This window comes from Gopherus evgoodei, chromosome 5 (genome assembly GCF_007399415.2).
Source record: "Gopherus evgoodei ecotype Sinaloan lineage chromosome 5, rGopEvg1_v1.p, whole genome shotgun sequence".
Lineage (NCBI taxonomy): Eukaryota > Metazoa > Chordata > Testudines > Testudinidae > Gopherus > Gopherus evgoodei.
Genome location: NC_044326.1, coordinates 51,018,811 through 51,039,997, shown reverse-complemented (window position 1 = coordinate 51,039,997; position 21,187 = coordinate 51,018,811). Strand labels below are relative to the sequence as shown.

The 21,187-nt window shown below is 45.7% G+C and overlaps 1 protein-coding gene across 21 annotated transcripts in view; it reads left to right on the top strand.

Annotated features, from left to right (window-relative positions):
* FRYL (FRY like transcription coactivator) overlaps positions 1-21,187 on the top strand; it is a 383,738-nt gene that overhangs the window by 202,501 nt on the left and 160,050 nt on the right. For all 21 annotated transcript variants that reach the window (XM_030563429.1, XM_030563431.1, XM_030563418.1 and 18 more), the window contains 9 exons: positions 6,013-6,116; positions 6,269-6,377; positions 6,904-6,990; positions 8,289-8,460; positions 9,715-9,847; positions 10,138-10,245; positions 11,855-12,092; positions 13,716-13,901; positions 14,009-14,095. In XM_030563429.1, coding sequence (XP_030419289.1) covers positions 6,013-6,116; positions 6,269-6,377; positions 6,904-6,990; positions 8,289-8,460; positions 9,715-9,847; positions 10,138-10,245; positions 11,855-12,092; positions 13,716-13,901; positions 14,009-14,095 — 1,224 coding nt within the window. The remainder of the gene's footprint in view (positions 1-6,012; positions 6,117-6,268; positions 6,378-6,903; positions 6,991-8,288; positions 8,461-9,714; positions 9,848-10,137; positions 10,246-11,854; positions 12,093-13,715; positions 13,902-14,008; positions 14,096-21,187) is intronic.

Sequence of the window (21,187 nt, the reverse complement as noted above, 5' to 3'; positions counted from 1 at the left end):
GGGAAGCATGTGCTGTGATGCTCTGTCCTGTGAGCAGGGAAATAAGTCCTTTTCCTCTCCCCTCCCCCCCGCACATTAACCCTATTTTTGCAAATACGGCAGCTGACTCAGCCCATCTGAGGTAAATTTTACCGCCTCTGCCCCTCTCTGTACTGGGGTTTGCCATCTGCCATTGTCTCGTAGTACCTCAACCCTAGTCTTAACCTTGGCTCCTACCCTCTGTGCCTGATTTTGCCCCTCAGCCCCTTTCCCTTTCCTGCCTGCAGCTGTTTGACCCCTTGCGCAGTCAGTTTCCGCCCCCAGCACAGACTGTGCCAATCCCCTCTCCCTCTGATTTGCCCCCTTTTAACTCCTGTGAACAACAGCCAGCAGATTTTAAACCAAAGTAAGGGCAGCGGCTTCAGCAGATATTACTGAGTATGCTCAATCATGTTTGCATGCATAGTACAAGCCAAGCTGCAAATTCTGTCAGGTGACAACTGCCACTCTCTCAACTCTTCAGAGCTGGGTGGCCAGAGAGCAGGGGTGGCTACAAGGGCGTAAGGCAAATTTTGGGATGGCTGTAGCCCCTGCAAGCTTCTCTTACAGCAGCTCATGATTCTACATTTGCAGTAATGGTAGATTTATGATTTTTCTGCTGTTCATATAAGCAAACAGAAAATCTTCCTCCTAATTAGTTGAAAATAGCAATTCTTCTTCAAGTAGTATCCCTATGGCTGCTCTACTGTCAGTGTGTCTGCATCCCTGTGCTTCTGATCAGAGGTCTTTGGTAGCAGTGTCCATTCGGTTCAGGCATGCTCTTTCCCTCCCTCTTGTGCGCCTCAAGGCTAATCAGCATTGCAGAGGCGACCAATGTCAAGTTCTTTCCTCAACTATCCCAGGCTAGAGACAGAGCGATTAGCAGTTCATTCATGGACGGTAGATCTTTAGAATTGTTCTCTTAGATATTATTAGTGTTTCCATTTCCCCTTTTCGTCTTATTTTTATAGGGTTTCCTTTTGTTTTTTCTTCCCTGTTTAAAAAATAACCCCCCCCCCAATTTTTACTTTATTCCCTTTTTTCCTGCCCCCTGGGGATTACCCTGTGTAAGGGGTATGTCTGGCTCCCCCACTTTTAAGAGGTGCCGCACCTGCAGGTAGGGTGACCAGATGTCCCGATTTTATAGGGACCGTCCCAATATTTGAGGCTTTTTCTTATATATAAGCCTATTACCCCCCACCCCCTGTCCCAGCTTTTCACACTTATTGTCTGGTCACCCTACCTGCAGGGAAGCCATACTGGTTACAGACAGCATTCTCACTGTGTGCGGGGCCTCAGAGAAGCCCACCTTGCACAAAAGTGTACTTTTTGCCAGCAGCGAAAAGCCATAACCCAGAAGAACTGGGAACTAAAGTTGAAACTCCTACTGATGGAGGAAGGATTGCCCTCCTGATTAACAAGGTGCTTTTGGTTCTGGCTGAAGTTGCATGGCAAACATCAGCCTAATCATACCAACATGCAAAAGGGTGACTGTAACCTCAGGAGCTATGGACATATTCACAAAGCTGGGTCTACAAATCAACATCCAAAAATCTACCTGAACCCCAGTACAGCACTTGAAGTTTACAGGGTCTGATCTCAACTCACTGCAAGTGAGAGCACTCCTCCCACAATGGAGATTTCACAGCCTGATCACAGTCAATGACAGTTCAAGCCAGACCACAAACATTGGCCAGACATTGCCTCCAACTTCTGGGACACATGGTGAAAGGCATGTTTTTAAGATCTCATACCAGACTACACATAAGGTGTCTACAGGCATGGTTCAGGTGTGTTTACAGATCAAAAAAAGACAGGGTAGACACCTCTCTCGATGCCCTCCAGGGTCAAACACTCCCTGGATTGGTGGAAAGAACCAACAAATTCATACCCCTGCCTCCGACATTGCTTCTAATTATGGATGCATCCCTAATTGGCTGGGGAGTGCATCTCAGCAATCTCAAGACTCAGGGCAAGTGATTGCCCATGGAGATGACTCTTCACATTAACCTCCTCGAACTCAGAGCGGTCAGAAATGCTTGTGCTCACTTTCTTCCACTGATCAGTAATATGCACATGAAAATTATGACAGACAACATCGTGTGCATGTATTACATAAATCATCAATGGGGTGCCAAATCATCTTCCCAGTACACAGAAGTGCTAAAGCTATGGAATTTGTGCCTTCACTGCAGTGTTTTAATATCAGCTGCCAACCTACCACGAGGGCAGAACATAACAGCAGACGGCCTCAGTAACAAGTTCTCACACGACCATGAGTGGGAAATGAACCCAACAGTGCTTCAGAGCATATTCTATCAATGGTGAACTCCAATGATAGACTTGTTCGCTACTTACCTGCACAGGAAATGCCCATTCTATTGCTGCAGAGCGGCCCTCAGGAAACATTCATTAAGGGATGCTCTCCTTCTCCCCAGGGAGAAGGTCCTCCTATACCCTTTCCCCAGTTCTCTCTGCTGCTGAAGGTCCTGATTAAAAAGAAAAAGAGAAAAACGAAACGTCATACTGATTGCTTCCACCTGGCCAAGACAGACATGGTACTAGTACCTGATGGAGGTGGCGATGTGTCTACCAATCCGTCTTCAACCCATCCCGTATCCCCTCTCAGAGAATGAAGGACACACTCTCCATCCCAACCTGCAGGTCCTCTGGCTCAAGGCTTGGATTCTTCATGGTTCTAAAACATAGTGAGATGCTGCTCCAGTGAGGTGCAGGAACTGCACTACACGTAGAAAATTGGCTACCTGACACGCTTATCTACAAAAGTGTTTTAGGTTTGGTGCAATTCCAGAAGAATTACCCTAGCATCTTCCACCCTCCCCATGATGTTAGACTACGTACTGTATCTCAAGAGGTCAGAGATATCCCTCAGTTTGCTCAAAATACGCCTTGTGGTCATAACGGCTTTCCATCAGCAAAAGAGGGATACTCTGTTTTTGCCACCCAACTACAAAGAGATTCTTTAAGGGCATAGTGAACCTCTGTTCCCAATGCAGACACCCAAATCCAACTTGGGACCTAACTCTATTTTTAAGGAGCCCAACTAGATCACCAGTTGAAACTATGGTCACTTGTTCACTTACATACTAGTCAATGAAAATGGCATGTCTGGTGGCCATCACCTCAGCAGGGAGAATAGGGGAGATAGCAGCACTAATGGCACCCCTCATCCCCTTCACAGTATTCTTTAAAGATAAGGTTACTCTTATGCCACATCCAAAATTCATCCGCAAGGTGACCTGGTCTTTTCTCAGAAACCAACTGATTCACCTCCCAACCTTTTTCCTTAAGTCTCACTGTGATAGCAGGGAAGCTATACTGTATATGCATGATGTTAGGAGAGCCTTAGCCTTTTATCTGGACAAGATGAAGGCCTTTAGGAAATTTCCTAAGCTTTTCCTGTCCATTGCAGAAAGGTCAAAAAGTGCAGCAATAGCTGCCCAAAGTCTCTCCAAATGGGTCTCAAACTGTATTAACCACTGCTATCGTGCTCACAGTGTGTTACCTCCATCCAGAATCTGCACACACTCAACGAGGTTGGTTTCCACTTCTGTCGCTTTCCTCGAGAATGTTCCTATCTTTGGAAATCTGTAGAGCAGCAACTTGTGCGTTTGTTCAGACCTTTGCAGAACACTAAGCGCTTACTAGAGATTCTGCTTCCAATGCTGTCTTCAGCTCCACAGTGTTATCATCCATAACAGACTCGACCCTGGAGCCCCAACCTCCCATTGGGGATACTGCTCGGGAGTCACCTATGTAGGGCATTACTCGAAGAAGAAGAGGAAATTACTTATCTTGTGCAGTAACAATGGTTCTTTGATGTGTGTCCCCCTGTGGGTGCTCCACAACCTACCCTTCTCCTCTTTACTTCAGAGTTCTCAATGAAGGCTTCATGGTGGAGAAGGAATTGAGGGTCACCTACGCAATACTGATTAGCCTTAAGGCACAACACGAGGGAGGGAAAGAGCACATGTGGGCCAAATAGACACTGCTAACAAAGATTTCTGATCAGAAGTGCAGGGACACAGATATATCTACAGTGGAGCACCCATAGGCACATACAGCTTGAAGAACCATTGTTACTGCACTAGTTGAGTAACTTCCTCATCTGAAGAAGTTTATGGTTCACCATATCAACAATATTAAGATTTGAAATGTTAACCAACTTTTACTAATCTCTGCTTTCTGACATGCTGTTTCCTGACAGGCTTATTAGAGGCCAGTAATAGATTTTTCTGGCCTCCTTCCTCACCTTCCCTGTACAGTATTAGGGTTTTTGAAATATTGTGATTCATCAGGTCCAGGAAACAGTGGAAGAGTGATAGAGGGGAGATATACAAGTCCTAGCCTAATTAAGGCCTGGTTCCCTGTAGACTAAGGAAGGTTACTACAGGTTAATTGGAGCACCTATAGCCAATTAAGGCCCTATCAGGATAATAAAAATACCAAATAGAAAAGCCCTCCTTCAGGCAGACAGAGTGGAACAAGGAAGGAGAGAGGACTGGAGTCTGGAGGTGTTTTGTTGAGAATTGAAAGATCAGAGAACCAGAGGAAGGGAGACCCTGCCCCAGCAGAGCAGGAAGACTCCCTCCCCCAGCGTCAAGGATCTAGGGTAACCCTACCCAAGGGGAAAGATGGTAAGAAACCCGCAAGAATTGAGAGGGGCTGGGGCTCAGACTGAGGAGCAAACTCAGACCCTTTCCCCGCTTCCCTCCTCTACCACCTTCCTGGGCCACTAGCGGGGCCCTGGGTGCCCTAAGAGCAGGGGTAAGAGGTGGCGTCCTAGCCGCCCCCTCCAAAGAAAGCGCTGGACCCACCATACCAACATCAGCCCGTTTTGTCACAATATATATTATATTAATGAAATTTAGAAATGCTCATGGAGAAAGTTTAGTATATTGTATTTCTGCTAAAGACTTTCAGAATGTATGTACTGACTTGTTTTTGTGAACATCAAGATCTATTGTCTCTTGAGAGAAATGTTGATAAAAGTGAAAAGTGTGATTTGTAGTAACCCAGGCCGTGTACCTCAAGCTTTCTTCAAGTTTCTCCTTAAAACACACTTCTTTATGAAGCCTATAAATTCTAGTCCTCACTTCGAAGAAACACACAAAAATGATTCCTGAACTTCAAATTAGTGAGCATTATTAACCAGCAAAGCCATGCAATCTTAGTGCTGGTAACCATTGTCATCTTCTCTACCTCTTCTTTCCCTCGATTATTATCCAGCAGGGAGCCAGGATATTGTTTGTCTGTTCAATATAATCGCATATATGGCCGTGACAGGATGTCAGCATCTCTTTGGGGAGAGGCAGGACAATTCTTCTGACTCATATTGGTTTATGATGGAAGCCAGATTAGGTGGAATTCTTCAGCTCCAAGACAGACTACAAGGTTTACGTCCCTTTGAGTAGGAGGAGAGAACTAAGGGAGGAGCAGAAGTGCTATGCAGGGAGAAATCCTAGGAAGAAGCCAAGCTCAGGAGAAAACTTTTTGGTTAAGGTTAATTCTGTTGTTCCAATTAATACAAAAGGCAAACTGCAGGAGTGAGTTTGGACATTAACCATATATATTTGTTTGGGCTGTATTCTAAGAGCACTTTGAGGACTCTGCCCATTTCCAGTGGCACTGCAGGAGTAAATTAAATATATACAGTAAGACAATAAAATCTTGATGTTCACCTCAAGAGAAATATCTGCTTGCTAGATACTCCTTTGCTTTCAAACTAACAAAAGCATACAAAATAATCGATAGTTAAATACATACTGTATACATGTAATTGAGGGGTTTTTGTAATGAGATTTTTTCTTTTAAAATTAAACATATTCTGAGTATTAAACACATCAGCTTTCTGGGTTAAAGCAATCAAACATAAACTTAAAATATTATAGTTCTTTATAAGGAAAGGAAACAAGTAAATTAGGGATAGTGTTTCACAGGTGATAGTAACTTCATTTTAATTTTTATTAACAGAATAAAGATCCCAAAATGTCCCGAGTTGCACTGGAATCTCTCTATAGATTACTTTGGGTTTATGTTATTAGAATAAAATGTGAAAGCAACACTGTAACACAAAGGTAAGTTCCTTATGTAATTAAAACTATTGTGAGGCTGTTTTAATGCATTTAAAAGTCAAACATATTTTAATTAAAAAATACTCTCTAGGGAAAACCTTTTTGTAAAGTTGTGTGGATTTGTTCCTAACATCTGTTTCTCTAAATTTTTGTAGCCGTCTCATGAGCATTGTATCAGCACTTTTCCCCAAAGGCTCACGTAGTGTGGTCCCTCGAGACACACCTCTAAATATATTTGTGAAGATTATTCAGTTCATTGCTCAGGTAAGCTCCCTCCTGTAATATGTTTTAGATGGAGGTCTGAGAGTACACTAATTAATTTGTGGAAAAAAATTTAAGATAAAACACCAAGTCCAACCCTGACATACTTTTATTGAAACCAGTAGAGGTACACATTAGGAATGAAATTAGACCATAAACTTATAAGAAAGTAACCAAATTTAAATTCACTACACAACCCTGTCGTTCACAGAACATCATGCATCCTGTGCAGTCACTGAAGCAAGAGTTTTATGGTGTGTGATTGAAGACTGCATTATAGTGTAATGTTTGAGTGCTTGATTTTGCAGCTTTAATGTTCTATTAATGTAGGGTTTTTTTATGTACTATAATACAGTGCAAAGAATGCTGCAGTAAAGTAACTGAGACAGTTACTCCATAGGAATCATTAGCAAAGAGGAATATTTTTTATCACTGGTAATTATAAGCTAGTAAGACGATATTCACTTTATTGGCTTTGTGTATGTTTTAATACAAAGTGAGTCTGATGTAGGCATGTTTTTCTTCATAGGAACGCTTGGATTTTGCAATGAAAGAAATAATATTTGATCTTCTCAGTGTTGGAAAATCACCTAAAACCTTCACTATTAATCCAGAGGTAAAGTCACCTGAAGAGCTATTTATTTGTGAAACAGTGTACAGATACATAGCAAAGAAGGTTAAAGAGTAAAATGTTAGAGTAAAACATACTCAGGCTAAGTGGTCCACCTGTGGGCCTCCCAGTGCTACTACTGAGCCTGCTGTAGTTCCCTCAACTGAAGTAGAAATGTTCACACATACACTGAGTCTCTGACCAACATCTATACCAGTAATTCTCAAACATTTGTATTGGTGACCCCTTTCACATAGCAAACCTCTGAGTGCGACCCCCCTCCCATTATAAATGCTGGATGCAAAGGGGGGTTTGGGGCGGAGGCTGACAACTCGTGACCCCCCCACCCATGTAATAACCTCGCGACCCCCTGAGTGGTCCTGACCCTCAGTTTTAGAACCCCTGATCTATACCATCTGAGACATTCAAAACAAATCATTATTTTCATATGACTATTGCCTTGTTTTAGAGGAAGAGAGGGTAGAGGTAGCCCAGCACAAAGATTTAACAATTGTGACTTCCTCCAAAAGAGATAATGGGAAATGATGGGAAAATTACAATAAATAAGTATGCAAAGAATGAACTGCTAGGGGAGCATGTGAGGATGGGTTGGTCCATATGTCAAAAGAGTGCAGTGTGGATCATACCAAAGAAACAGCTGTAGCTGTGCAGTAGTGTTTTTTCAATTCTGTCCAGTAATAGCTGGGGTAGGAACTAGGTAACATTTCACTTGTTTCCATAAAAAATTAAAAAAACAAACATGGAAATGTGTGTGTAGGTGTTTACTATAATTAGCATCCTTTTCTCAGAGAAGTCCTTCTCAGCCCTTTTCAGTTTAGTATGTAGGAAAGCCCCAGTGTTGCAGTTCTTTGAGTTCAGCAGCCTGTGCATGAGCAATGAATTGTGAAATTAGAACCTTAGCAGGTAACATTCTATATACTTTGATATCTGCCGGGAGCATGTTACTTTGTGAGGATTCATGTCAGTAGTAATCATTTAGAGCTCTGTCCTTCAAGTTATTGATTCCCTTTTAAGAGGTGCTGAGCTGCTCCCAAATTCCATTGACTGAATCAGAGCTGAGGAGGTGCATCTCTGGATCAAACCATTTTATCTTACTAGTATAAATATTCTAAAATGTAACATTTAAATATGTCTACCATAGTAGTGCTCTTTTGATCTGTCCCTAAAGAAAAGACAATGAAATATGTATTAATGTGTATTTTGCACTTCCTATACAACATTGTAAGTTTGCAATTCCTCCTGATTTCTAATTCCTTTGTTTTCCCTTTCCTCTACCACTAAAGCGCATGAATATAGGCCTTAGAGTCTTCCTTGTGATAGCAGACAGTTTGCAGCAGAAAGATGGTGAACCACCAATGCCAACAACAGGAGTTGTTCTTCCCTCAGGAAACACTCTGCGTGTAAAGAAAATTTTTCTCAATAAAACTCTGACAGATGAAGAAGCTAAAGTTATAGGTGAGTGGTAGTCTTTAGCAAGAACCATAACAGGTTAAATATACGCATGCATAATTTGTGATACTGAAGCAGTATTTTTATGTGGGGATTGGTTTTATATTGTAATTAAAAAAAATTTTTTATAAAGTGTCTAGTACTGGTGAAGTTTTTTTAAATGTTCCCACATATTTACAGTAGAAACGTGAACTCTGGCACATAAAACCCTGGCCCTCCATCTACCAGTGCAAAGCAGCCTGAAAACTGTCCCAGTGAGTCAGCTGGGCATTCCCTTGATGTAGGGAATATTCTGGGGCAGCCCCAGGAGAAAACAAGGTGACTGAGGTCACAACCACTGTGCTCTGCTGATTCCTGGCTGATGGAAACGTAGGCTGTAGACCAGGGGTGGGCAAATTGCAGCCGGGGGCCTCATCCAGTCCTCAAGCTCCCGCCAAGGAGCAGGATTTGGGGCTTGCCCCACTCTGGTGCTCCAGCCGGCGAGCGAGGTAGGGGGCTTGCCCCATTCTGCGTGGCTCCCAGAAGCAGTGGCATGTCTCCCATGCATAGAGGCAGCCAGAGGCTCCACACGCTGCCTGTGTCCCAAGCAACACCCCCGCAGCTCCCATTGGCCAGGAACCGCCTGGCTGCGCCTCCGCATAGGAGCCAGAGGAGAGACATGCTGCTGCTTCTGGGAGCTGCTTGAGGTAAGTGCCGCCCAGAGCCTGCACCCCAACCCCCTGCCCCAGCCCTGATACCCCTCCTGCGCTCAAAACCCCTCATCCCTAGCTCCACCCCAGAACCCACACCCTCAGATGGTGCTCTCGCTCTCTCCCCAACCCCCAATTTTGTGAGCATTCATGGCCTGCCATACAGTTTCCATACCCAGATGTGGACCTCAGTCCAAAATGTTTGCCCACCCCTGCTATAGACTATAGGCCACTCTTAAATATGCTGGGGATCAAAAATGCCTCAGAGTCAAAGAAATAGAAAAAGTGCTTAGAGTCACTTCCTTCCATTTATTTCCTCTTGTTCCTCCAAAAAGAATTGTATACTTTTATATAACACATCTTGTTTAATTTTAAAAAAAGAAAATTGTGTCAGTTAAAGTATGGTTCAGTTAAAATTAATTTAGTATATGATTTCTTATCTTTTGTACAAGAAGATACTGGTGCTAAAATGAAGTAAGTAGTGATCAAATAAGAGACAACTAAAGTGAAAATAAAAATTTAAAAATACCGAGTTGTGAAAGAGGTGACTTTGAGTGCTTTACTTCTTCAGGAATGTCAATATACTACCCTCAAGTAAGAAAAGCACTAGACAGCATTCTTAGGCATCTGGACAAAGAAGTTGGGAGACCAATGTGCATGACTAGTGTACAGATGTCAAATAAGGAACCTGAGGACATGATCACGTATGTAGCAAATTATAATGTAATCATTCTTTCATATCTTTGTAATTAATTTTTTGTACCTAAAAGAAATTCAGAGATCAATTTAGTAATCAATTTAAATGTGTTTAAGTTTAATTTAATGCTAGGATACTTAAAATTTGTCCACAAAGGATATGATAGATTAATTATGAAGATTTGAGGTTGATTCCCTAACATTGAATGGAACTTTGAAAATGTGTGTGTATTTAATACTGAAAATACCATAAAGGAGGCTTCCCTGTGATTCTGTTTTGTGTAAATTGATTTTGTAGGGGGGAGAGAAAACCTAAGATTGATTTGTTTAGAACTTGTATTGCTGCTATCCCAAGACTGATTCCAGATGGCATGAGCAGGACTGACCTTATTGAATTACTAGCAAGGTAAGGAAAACTTAAATCCCAGTTTTAATGAAGGTCCTAAAAAAACAAAAAAAGCTTCAGGCAGTATTTCAGAAACCCAAGGCCCAAAAACTATTGTGAATATATTATTAGATACTAATATTCCATTTGCACAGAGTCTGATTTTTTTTTTTTTACACTGTGACATATGTTGTCAGCAGACCCAGAAAAGTAGCAGAGTAGATTCTAAAACAGAGAATCTTGCACACAAGAACAGACTTAAAATTTTTCATATATGGCCTCTCTTTAAAAGTTCATATTTTAGTTACTTTGCATTTTGTACAGGACTCTTCTTTCACTCACAGCTGCCATCTTCTTTTGCTGATCATACTGTGAAGGCATTGTGGTTTGAAATAATCAAATTTGCCAAATGTCAGACAAAATTTTCAGGGAGATTTGGATTTTGTTTCTTCTATATTTCTTTTTCTCACCCTTTTCTACTTATTTCCCACCAACCCTGTGCATATTTTTCTCATTATGACCTCCCTGATCCTGCATGCACACACAGTTCCATAGATTGAAGGAGAAGAGTGGACTATCAGCATTTGCAACTCTGTTAGAGCACACAAAGTCAGGAAAGGGAGCTGAGCTACGAGCCGAGGAATTTTCATGTATTAACATGAAAGAAAATAAATCCCTCTAATGCTTTCCTAACAAGTTTTATGAAGAAAGGAGAGAGGAACAAGTTAGTTGAAATGGCTTGAGCAAGTAGTATTGGACAGGTGGAATTAGCGGGAGATTTGGGGGCAGAAGAGGGGGAAGGACAGTGTCTGGTGGGAACCAGGAGTAGCGTCTTAAATGTGGGTCACGTCTGCTTTAGTGTCAGAGTCTTGACAGGACTACAGTATAGTCTACGGCTATGGAATAATTTTGTTGATGTTTGTTCCTGTGGTTTTGGAGTCAGATAGGAACAGAAGATCATGTTGTGAGAAAGTAAAAACTTAAAAACACAAGTTTTTAATGTCATTAAATGTCATTAAAATGACCATATCATAGATGTATGGATGTATTTGATAGTATAATGTTTGATAAGTGTCTCCTAGTTTAAAAAGCTGAGCCATATTTTCAAAAGTGCATACTAAATTGTACACTTGTGTTTTTGCATATGCCTGAGATGAGCTGCGGTTTGCACATGAACATAGCTATTTATTTAGAGTTCATTCTGTAGAGGGAAAAAAGCACTCAACACCAAAGGATGTCCATCCAGAACTTTGAAATATTTGCAGTTGTTGTTCAGGTATGTGCAAAACTGCATACCTGAAAGCATGGCCCATTCTTTTCAAATTATTTGATTACCCTCTTAATTAGTTAAAGCCTACTGCTTTGAACTGCTGTAGCAGTACACCCTGCTATTAATAATCCAGATGTAGCTTCAAATGGATTTAGAACTAATGGTTCAGGTACGAGTCATGTATCCAGGCTGGGAGCATGGCTAGCTCAGCTTTCCAACACAGAGATGCTTCATTTTGTACGGTCAACGATATAAATTGACTTCACTTTATAACTGGTAAAAGGCCTTTGTCCAGTTGAGAATGTGAGGATTTGCAGGAATGGTGAAGTTTTGTAACAATGCTGTACGCTCTCTTAACAGGCTGACAATTCACATGGATGAAGAACTACGTGCCCTCGCTTTCAATACTCTACAGGCGTTAATGCTTGATTTTCCGGACTGGCGGGAAGATGTTCTTTCAGGATTTGTTTATTTTATTGTGCGTGAAGTGACTGATGTCCATCCAACGCTTCTTGACAGTGCAGTAAAGATGTTAGTGCAGCTAATAAATCAGTGGAAACAAGCAGCCCAAATGCACAATAAAACCCAAGATTCTCAGGTATTGTAATACTGCATGAAATTCTTACATTACCAATTCCATGTAACTGAACAAATTTCCTGTGAAATTAAAACACTTTTTCTCTCTTAAAATCAGTTTTTAGCAATTTGCTTTCCTAACCTGATTCATAGCTTTTTTTTTTTTTTTTTTTTTTTTTTTTTTAAATTGTAATCTATGCAGTCATAGGGCAGCCCCTCCTGCAGCAGGCCACAGCACAGCGGGCATACTTGCCTCAATTTCTCCTTTCAGAGACCCCGTAACTCCACACCAGGCTCTCTTACCTCAATAAAATACCCCTCCTTAGGCCTAGTTTATTACAAAATGTGCAGATAGTCCAAACTATAAATCCCCAAACAGCCCATTTATCACCCCAGTGCAAGTATTTAAAATCCTAAGACAGCTCATCTATTGACGTAATATGTCACATTCCAGCATTCTCTACCACATGTAGACTTTTTCTTGGTTCCCTTCTGTCCCTCTGCCTGGACAGCCACCCCATCCCTGCCAGCTGGTGTGCAACCCTACTCTTTCCAGAGGGAATGCTCCTGTCCCCTCTGCTGGGAGATCATCCTTATCAGGAGAGCATCGTCACTCTCCATGGTGCTTTCATTATTCCCCTGGGATCAGCTGTTTGGCCTGGGAGATATTGGTTGATAAGCTCCTCCGTTGCTCCCCTGCCTTAAGTCCGCTCTGGCCCTCTGGCTTAGACATCAGCAGATGAGACTTTGTTTTTTCCTAGTCTTAGCCCTCTCCATGGCCATGTCTCTCTGGCTTGGGTAGGTCAGCCAGCAAACCATCTTGCTCCTCCCTTGTCTTCAGCCTTTTCATAGGAACCAACTGCAGCTTCCTCCTAGGACCTTCCACAGTCCCTCTGACTCCCACACAACTCTCACCTGCCTTTTCCTGACTCTCAGGTAGTTCTGACTCACAAGGTTTCTCTCTGTTGGTTCTCTTCCCTTTAGGGCCCAGGTTCCCTCTTTCAATCCAGTTGGGAGAGCTGGTGCATCACAGGTGCACTAGCCATGCTCGCTCTTAGAAGGCCAGTGTCACCCTGGCATATGCTTATTCTGTTTATATTATAGAGACATATTTTTGTATATACATTTGTATCCGCATATTTGTTGCTGAATTTTGTGTTTATTTTTAAAAAAATTATGAACAAAAAAGTCAGAGGTAAAATAGTGCTCGATGTTCCGTACAGACAGGTCATCTACTGCATCTTTTTTATGTGAAAGTCTCAGGATGTAATTGGAAAAATAATTAATATGAATGAATGAGTCAGTTTGAACTAGCAAGAATTTACCTTATCCTTCACTCAAAAGTTTTAAAGTGAACCAACTCCTTTTTGTTGAGGTTGAAAAAGCTTGGTAAATTGTTTTAAAAATATTGCATGTCTCCCCACTGGTCTCAGCAGAAAGTGGAATTCCCAGAATTGAACAGGAAAGGTCATTCCTATGATACTTCTGTTTTGGCTGAAACCAGGAAATGCTAGAAACCTTGTGAGAGTTAATGTTATGCAACGTTTTAGAACCATTTCTCCCATCACTAATAATTGAACCAATATAGCTCAGTAGTGTTTGCTTTGCTGTTAATTTTATTGACACCTATATAATTTTTTTAAAGCGTGGTGCCTCTAATGGAACTGCCCATACTCTTGCCCTGGAGAGGACCCTTTACTCAAATGTATTTCATATTGTGGAAGGCTTTGCTTTGGTCATTCTTTGCAACACGAGGCCTGCGACCAGAAGATTGGCTGTCAGCATTCTTCGAGAAATGCGGGCTTTGTTCACACTTTTAGAAATTTCCAAGGTAAGAGCTAAGAGGTAGTCCATATATAACTGTTCACTGAGAGGGTACTGCTTGGTATCCTTTCTGGAACTTTGAGATTCTCATGCATCGTATCTGTTATTTTTTAGGGTGATGATGAGTTGGCAATAGATGTGATGGACAGACTGAGTTCATCTATTCTTGAGAGTTTCATACATCTCACTGGGGCAGATCAGGTAGGAATATTTTGTGGAGAATATAAAGTTACTCTGCAAATCAGTTTGTCCTCAATTTAATCATATATATCTTTATTTAAATATTGATGTTCTTTAAGTGATGGTCCCTATAAGTATTCCACATGTGGGGTGTGCATGAGCATCATGTGCCTGAGTCTGAAAGTGTTTGCTGACAGTGTTTGTTGACCTGCACATATGTAGGGCATCCCCTCATGCTCCCGGCTGATGATATGATAAATAGTGCAGCTCGGTGCCTCTCCAGTTCCCTCTTACCACCACATACCCTGAGTCAGAACCCCTGTTCCTTCCTGCTCTTAGTTTTTGCTAGGAGAGTGGCTATTCTTCATTCAGTGTATATAGCTGTAAATAGTTGTAGTTGTTTTAGTGTAGATAACTACACTAACTTATCAATTTCCCCATTTCGGGACCGTCCCTCTCCTTCCCGGGTACTATGCTCCAGATTCTGGGATTTAAAAACTGCATCTCTTGGCTGCACTCATTCTCTGTGAGCACCAAGCACCAGAGATGTCTTTACTGCCTCAGCGAGGCACATATCATGACTTACTGCTCCATTTGCAAGTCCTTCCTGCCCAGATTCTGGGAAGCTCGAGAGCTCCACCTCTGGAAGAACTTGATGGAGGAAACCATGAGACAGGGCACATTTGGATCTGGAACTGGCAGAATCCCCTATGCAGTGACAGTCCCTGGTGGTGAGTACCCCTCCGACCACTCACATGCTCTGGATCTGTCGGTACTGAAGACTAAGGACAAGTCCCAGCATAAGAGTAAAAAACACTCTCCCAGGCAGAAGAGCAGTCCCGACTGCTCCTAAGCGCAGCGTTTCCTTCCCGAGCCAGACCAAGTGAGAGGTTGAAAGTGGATCCTGTCGGACCAGTACCCACGCTTCCCCATATGGAAGGTAAGGCCAGATGCAAACGGTATCCAACATTATGGTCAACCCTGGAACCCATGCTCACTGGTGAGTTCTGCACCTGTCCTGCAATACCTCTGCGCCTTCTGGACAGACCAGCCCCTCAGATGTCACCAGGGCTCTCTGACATTTTCATGGGCACACCATGGACTTCTGGCCTCTCTGAGTCTTTCTTGGTGGAGAAGTTGATTATTCCCTATTTACATTCTTCACTGATCTCTGGCCTCCCACTCACCCATGAAATCTCCACTCCAGCAGATGAATATTTGTTGCTGCTGCCAGAGAAACCCATCCAATGGCCACACCTCCAGTACCAACAGTGTACCCCCCTCAGCATTGCTGGAAATGTCTTCGGAGTCTGAGGAGTTCTCGGAGCCAGAACCCTCGTTCTCCCCAATGTTACCCCACAGTCTGGACTCATGGTCCAGACTGCCTTACCCCGCAGTGTATAATCTGACAACAGAGGCTTGGTACCACTACCTGTGGGTCCCACTACATCTGGGGGACACTTCTTTTTGGCCCTGCTGGGCATCCTGGGATCCCCATTGCAGATGCCAGGCAGCATCACAGGCATCTGATCAACTGTCTCATATTCACCCAGCGACACCATCAGTTTATGAGGAACAGGCAGACATCAAACCAGTACCGCCAACTCTGCCAGTACCCATTGCTGCTTCCTCAATTCTGAAGGAGGTGCTTATTTCTCTCTCACGCTCTCTGTTGGTTGACGACTGCCAATACCAGGACTTTCTGCAGAGAATAGCAGCAGGCTGGGGTATTTTGTTGGAAGAGGTTCTGGACCTGTAGCACCAGCTTCTGGACATCCTCCAACCTTAGGGGCCCTCTTAGGTGGCTCTACCCATAACAAGGGCATTCTCCAACCAGCATTGTCAATGGGCAATATGACACATCCTTGCTTCCTATACCTCCACACTTAAGAGGGCAGAGAGGAGGTATTTTGTACCTGCTCAAGGGGCAGATTTTCTTTTTACGCATCCTCCCCCGAGCTCTCTTGTTGGCCACTCGACAGTAGAGCAGGCACACCACCAGCAGCTGCAGAAGTCTACCCATCTGGACAGGGCGGCAAAGAGGATGGACCTTTTGAGCTGGAAGGTATATTCCTTTGCAGGACTAGAGTTCCAGATTGCAAACTACCAAGCTCTGCTAGCCAAGTATCATTTTAATAACTGCAACAAGCTAGCAGAGTTCATGGACAAGCTGCCACCAGACCAACAGCAGCAATTCCAGGCACTGATGGATGAGGGGTGACTGGTCACCAAGGTGGGCCTTCAGGCCACTGTGGACGCAGCTGACACATCCTCTCACTTTCTAGAGACTGGAGTCATCATGTGCTGGGACTTGTGACTCCAGTTGTCTGGCTTCCCCAGGGAATGGGAATCATTCCCAACATGATCTCCTCCGAGAGAAAGCATACACCCTCTTCTGGAGGGGCACCATAGAATGTGTCCCGCAGTACTACTATGGCTGTGGGTTCTATTCCCCTTATTTCCTTATACCAGAAGAGGAGGATGGCTGCTGCCCCATTCTGGATCTCCAGTCTCTGAACAAATTCATATGCAAATTCTGGTTCTGGATGGTCACGCTTCCTCTCAAAATCCCATCCCTCCCCCACGGTGCATGGTTCGCAGCTCTCAATGTGAAGGATTCATACTTTTTCATATAAACATCCACCCAGCTCATCAAAAGTTCTTCCATTTCATGATGGGACACTCTCACTGTCAGTTGAATCCTCCTCTGGGTCCTCTTCTTTGGTATCGCCACTGCCTCTTGCATGTTCACAAAGGTCTTCACTGTCATTGTGGCCCACATGCTTTGTCTCGGCCACTCCATGGTTCCTTACCTGGATGACTGGCTCTTTGTTGTGCCATCCCGCAACTGTTTCCTTTCCATGATCCAGACCCTTCACGGCCTCCTTGCTGGCCTGGGTATCTGCATCAATGAGTACAAGTCAGTTCTCATCCCTACCTGTACGCTCACCTTCATTGGGGCATCCTTGGACTCTGTCATGGATCAAGGTTTTCTCCCACAGACCATTTTGCCATCCTCACCTACTTCATGACACAGCTGCATCGCAATCCACGTATGTGTATCTGCCAATGTCTTTTCCTCCTTGGCCACATGGCGGCCTACGTCTCTGTGACTCCATATGCCCACCTGCGTATGCACTGGCTCCGGTCAGTCGGCAAACTGCAGCTGGATCACCTGGCAAGGCAGTCCTGCTCCCATCCTCCATCCTGGCTTCCCTCATGTGGTGGACCAACCCATCCAAAGTCCTGGCCAGCATCCCATTTACCCCTCCCATTTACCCGACATCACACACGCCTTGCTCATCGGGTGGAGTGCTCATTTGGAAGGCCATACAGCTCAGGGCTTTGGATACCCAGAGAAGCTCAGATGCAGATCAAATCCTGGAATTGCAGGCTGCCCCCATTGCCTGTCAGGCATTCCTGCCCCGATCAGATTCTGGCATGTGCAACTGCTATCCAGCAGTATGACAGCAGTTGTGTATATCAACAGGCAGGACGATGCCAGATCCCCCTCTGCACAGAGGCCATTCACCTCTGGAACTGATGCCTCAGGCATGGAGTCACCCTCCATGGCATGAATCTCCCGGGTAACAGCAACTTCCTGGTGGACACATTCAGCAGGTCCTTCTACACCAGTCATGAGCAGGAGTTACACAACCCCATGCTTTGCTTGGTCTTTTGCCTGTGGGGCATGCTGCACTGGGACCTCTTCATGATCACCACAAGCTTTCCTTCTTCTGCTCCAGAGGCGTCATCAGGCTAGGCTCCCAGGGCGATGTACTACTTCTGCCCTCGACCACCAAACTCTGTTATGCTTTCCTGTCCGTCCCCCTGCTCCCTCAAATCCTGCACAAGGTACAGCGAGATTGAGCATGGCTCATCCTCGTAGCCCCCTTTTGCTTCCACCAATACTAGTTCATCAATCTCTTCTAACTCTCCGCCTGCCCCCCGATCCAGCTCCTCAACCTCCCAGATCTCCTCACATGGGCGCATAGCTATCTGCAGCATCCTAATCTAAGCCCCTTCCATTTGACAGCTTGGTATTTGAATTGGGCTCGCGTCTAGATGAGGCATGCTCCGTGCGAGTGTGCGATGTCTTCATGCGCCGCAGATGACCATCTGCCAGGGTCTGCTATCAAGCAAAACGGCAGCACTTCACCACTTGGACACACTGCCACCACTAACCTCTGGACTCCATCTCCATTCCATCTCCATCTCTTCAATTACCTTCTCCAGCTTAGTTGGTCAGGCCTTGCCCAGTCTTCCGTCTGCATCCATCTGTCAGCACTCAGCACCTTCCTCTCTCCTGTGGATGGGTTCTTCGCCTTCATTTCACCCGACCACTGCCTCCTTCCTCCGCAATCTACTCGCTGTTTTCCCATTGGTACAGAAGCCTACCTCTTCTTGGGACCTCAGTCTTATCTTCTCTGCCCTCACAAGGACGTCCTTTGAATCTCTCACAACATACTCTCTTGCCCACCTCTCTATAAAGGTGATCTTGGTGGTCATGACGTCGGCGAGGTGGGTAGGTGAGCTGGCGGCCATGATGGCCAACCCCCTTCCCCATTGTCTTCAACAAAGATAAAGTCTCCCTGCAACTGCACCCCAAGTTTCTCCCCAAGGTGGAAGTTCCGTTTCACCTCAACCAATCTATCCACCTTCCAATTTTCTACCCCAAACTGCACACCTCTCCTAGGGCACACATATTGCATTCTCTCGATGTCCACTGTGCATTGGCCTTTTTATCTCCAACACACCTGCGCCTTCCGGGCCTTGCCCAGACAATCCCTAACCATTAAGTGCTGTTGGGAGCATACCCTCTCCTCATAACAACTCTCTAAATGGATCTCCCATTGCATCGAGGAATGCTATGCCCTCTCTTATGTTGCTCCACCCCCTGGAGTCAAACCCACTCCACGTTGGTGCATACCACCTCAATGGCTTTCCTTACAGACTTTCCGTGCGGGACATTTTGTAGGGCAACTACGTGGTCCTCTGTCTATACCTTTACTGCTCACTATGCCATCGCCTCACCAGTAGCAGCAGATGCAGCAGTTGGCCATGGCTTCCTGCAAGTCCTCACACCCCCTCCACACTGAGCACTGCTCGCTATGCACCCATGTCTGGAATCCATACTGGGACCATCACTCATAGAAGAAAAGGGGGTTACTTTACTGTAATTGGAGGTTCTTGGAGATGTGTGGTCCCTGTTTGGATTCCAGTACCCACCTTCCGTCTCCTCTGCTGCAGGCTCTCTTGCTTGCTGGCGAGAGGGACCTGGAGCGGCATCGACCAGCACAGCCTCTTAAAGCCTCAGATACACCACGCAGCCGATGCATGTGCAGGTCAACAAACACTACTAGAAACAGCTCTGGTGTATTGCGCACATGCACACCCACGTCTGGAATCCAAATGTGCTTATCTTTAAGTTCTTCTTCGAGTGATTGCTCATATCCATTCCAGTTAGGTGTACGCGCCGCGCGTGCACATTCGTCGGAAAACTTTTACCCTAGCAACTCAGTGGGCCGGCAGGTCGCCCCCTAGAGTGGCGCCACCATGGCGCTCGATATATACCTCTGCCGGCCCACCCGCTCCTCAGTTCCTTCTTACCGCCCGTGTCGGTCGTTGGAACAGTGGAGCGCGGCTTAGCTGACCTCCACTTCCCTAGCTACTCGTATTTCTCGTATATAGTTACGCAGTTATTACCCTTTTATTTATATATTTGTATAGTTATACGTTTTTTCTTTGCTAACATGGTTAGTTAGTTAGCGGGGTTCAGGAAGTAGCCCCTGCCATGGACCCGGTCCCGGAGCCCATGCGGGGCTCACCGGGTTTTAGAATGGGCTCGGCCTGCCAGAAGCCGCGGCCGAAGGGAGATCCACACGACTCCTGTTTCAAGTGCCTCAGGGAATCACGCTTGACAGCTAAGTGCCCCATTTGCAAGGCTTTTAAGCCGAGAACAAAACGGTGTGGGACTTTCACTTACCCCTCCACCTGGGGCGCCGAGCGATGATCAAGTGGCGGGCAGAAGCGCCTCCTCGGCACCGGACCCCGCCGATACTACCAAGGCCTTTCGGCACCGGCCGTCGCCGGCACCGATATCGGCTCGGCACCGCTCTCTTTTTCCGAGGTCGAGAGAGCCTACGATTCCTGCTGGTGCCTGATGGCTCCCCGGCACGCGCCGTGGTCGAGACCCCTGCTCCTGCTGCTTCCGTGCCACCTGCATCGCAGCCAGGGAGCTCGTCTAAGTGGGATTACCCGGCACCGACACCTGCAGAGGCACCGATGACATCGGCACCGTCGTTTCCAGTCCCCCAGGGCCACGGAATCCGGTGCCTGGCAGCTCCCCGGCACGCGCCGTGGTAGAGCTTACTGCTCCTGCTGCTTCCGTGCCAACGGCACCGCAGCCAGAGAGCTCATCTAAGTCGGATCGCCCGGAACCGACGCCTGCTGCGGCACCGATGACGTCGGCACCGTCGATCCCGGTCCCACGAGGGCCGTTAGGATCCGGTGCCTGAGGGCTCCCCGGCACGCGCCGTGGTTGAGCTACTGCTCCTGCTGCTTCCGTGCCAACGGCACCGCAGCCAGAGGGCTAGTCTCAGTCGGATTGCCTGGCACCGACGCCTCTGAGGCACCGACACCGTCGGCACCGTCGATTCCGGTCCCACAAGGGCTATCGAATCCGGTGCCTGACGGCTCCCCGGCACGCGCCGTGGTTGAGCTTATTGCTTATGCTGCTTCCGTGCCGACGGCACCGCAGCCAGCCAGCTTATCTAACTCGGATCGCCCGGCACCGACACCTACCGAAGCTCTGACGACCTCGGTACCGTCAATTCCGGTCCCACAAGGGCTGTCGAATCCGATGCCTGACAGCTCCCCACTATGCACTGTGGGTGAGCCTGCTGTTCCCTCCACGCCGGAGACGTTACCAACGGCGAGGGATTTCATTGCCATGACAGAGTCGATGCTGCCTGATACAGTCTCTTCAGGTGACCGTCCTCTGTCAGCACAGCAGAGCGGCACCGTTCATGATCCCGGTCCCGCAGGCACTCCAGGTTCTGTCGACACGCCCGGCGCCATCGGCAGTCCCGATGCTGTTTTCCTCATCGGTAC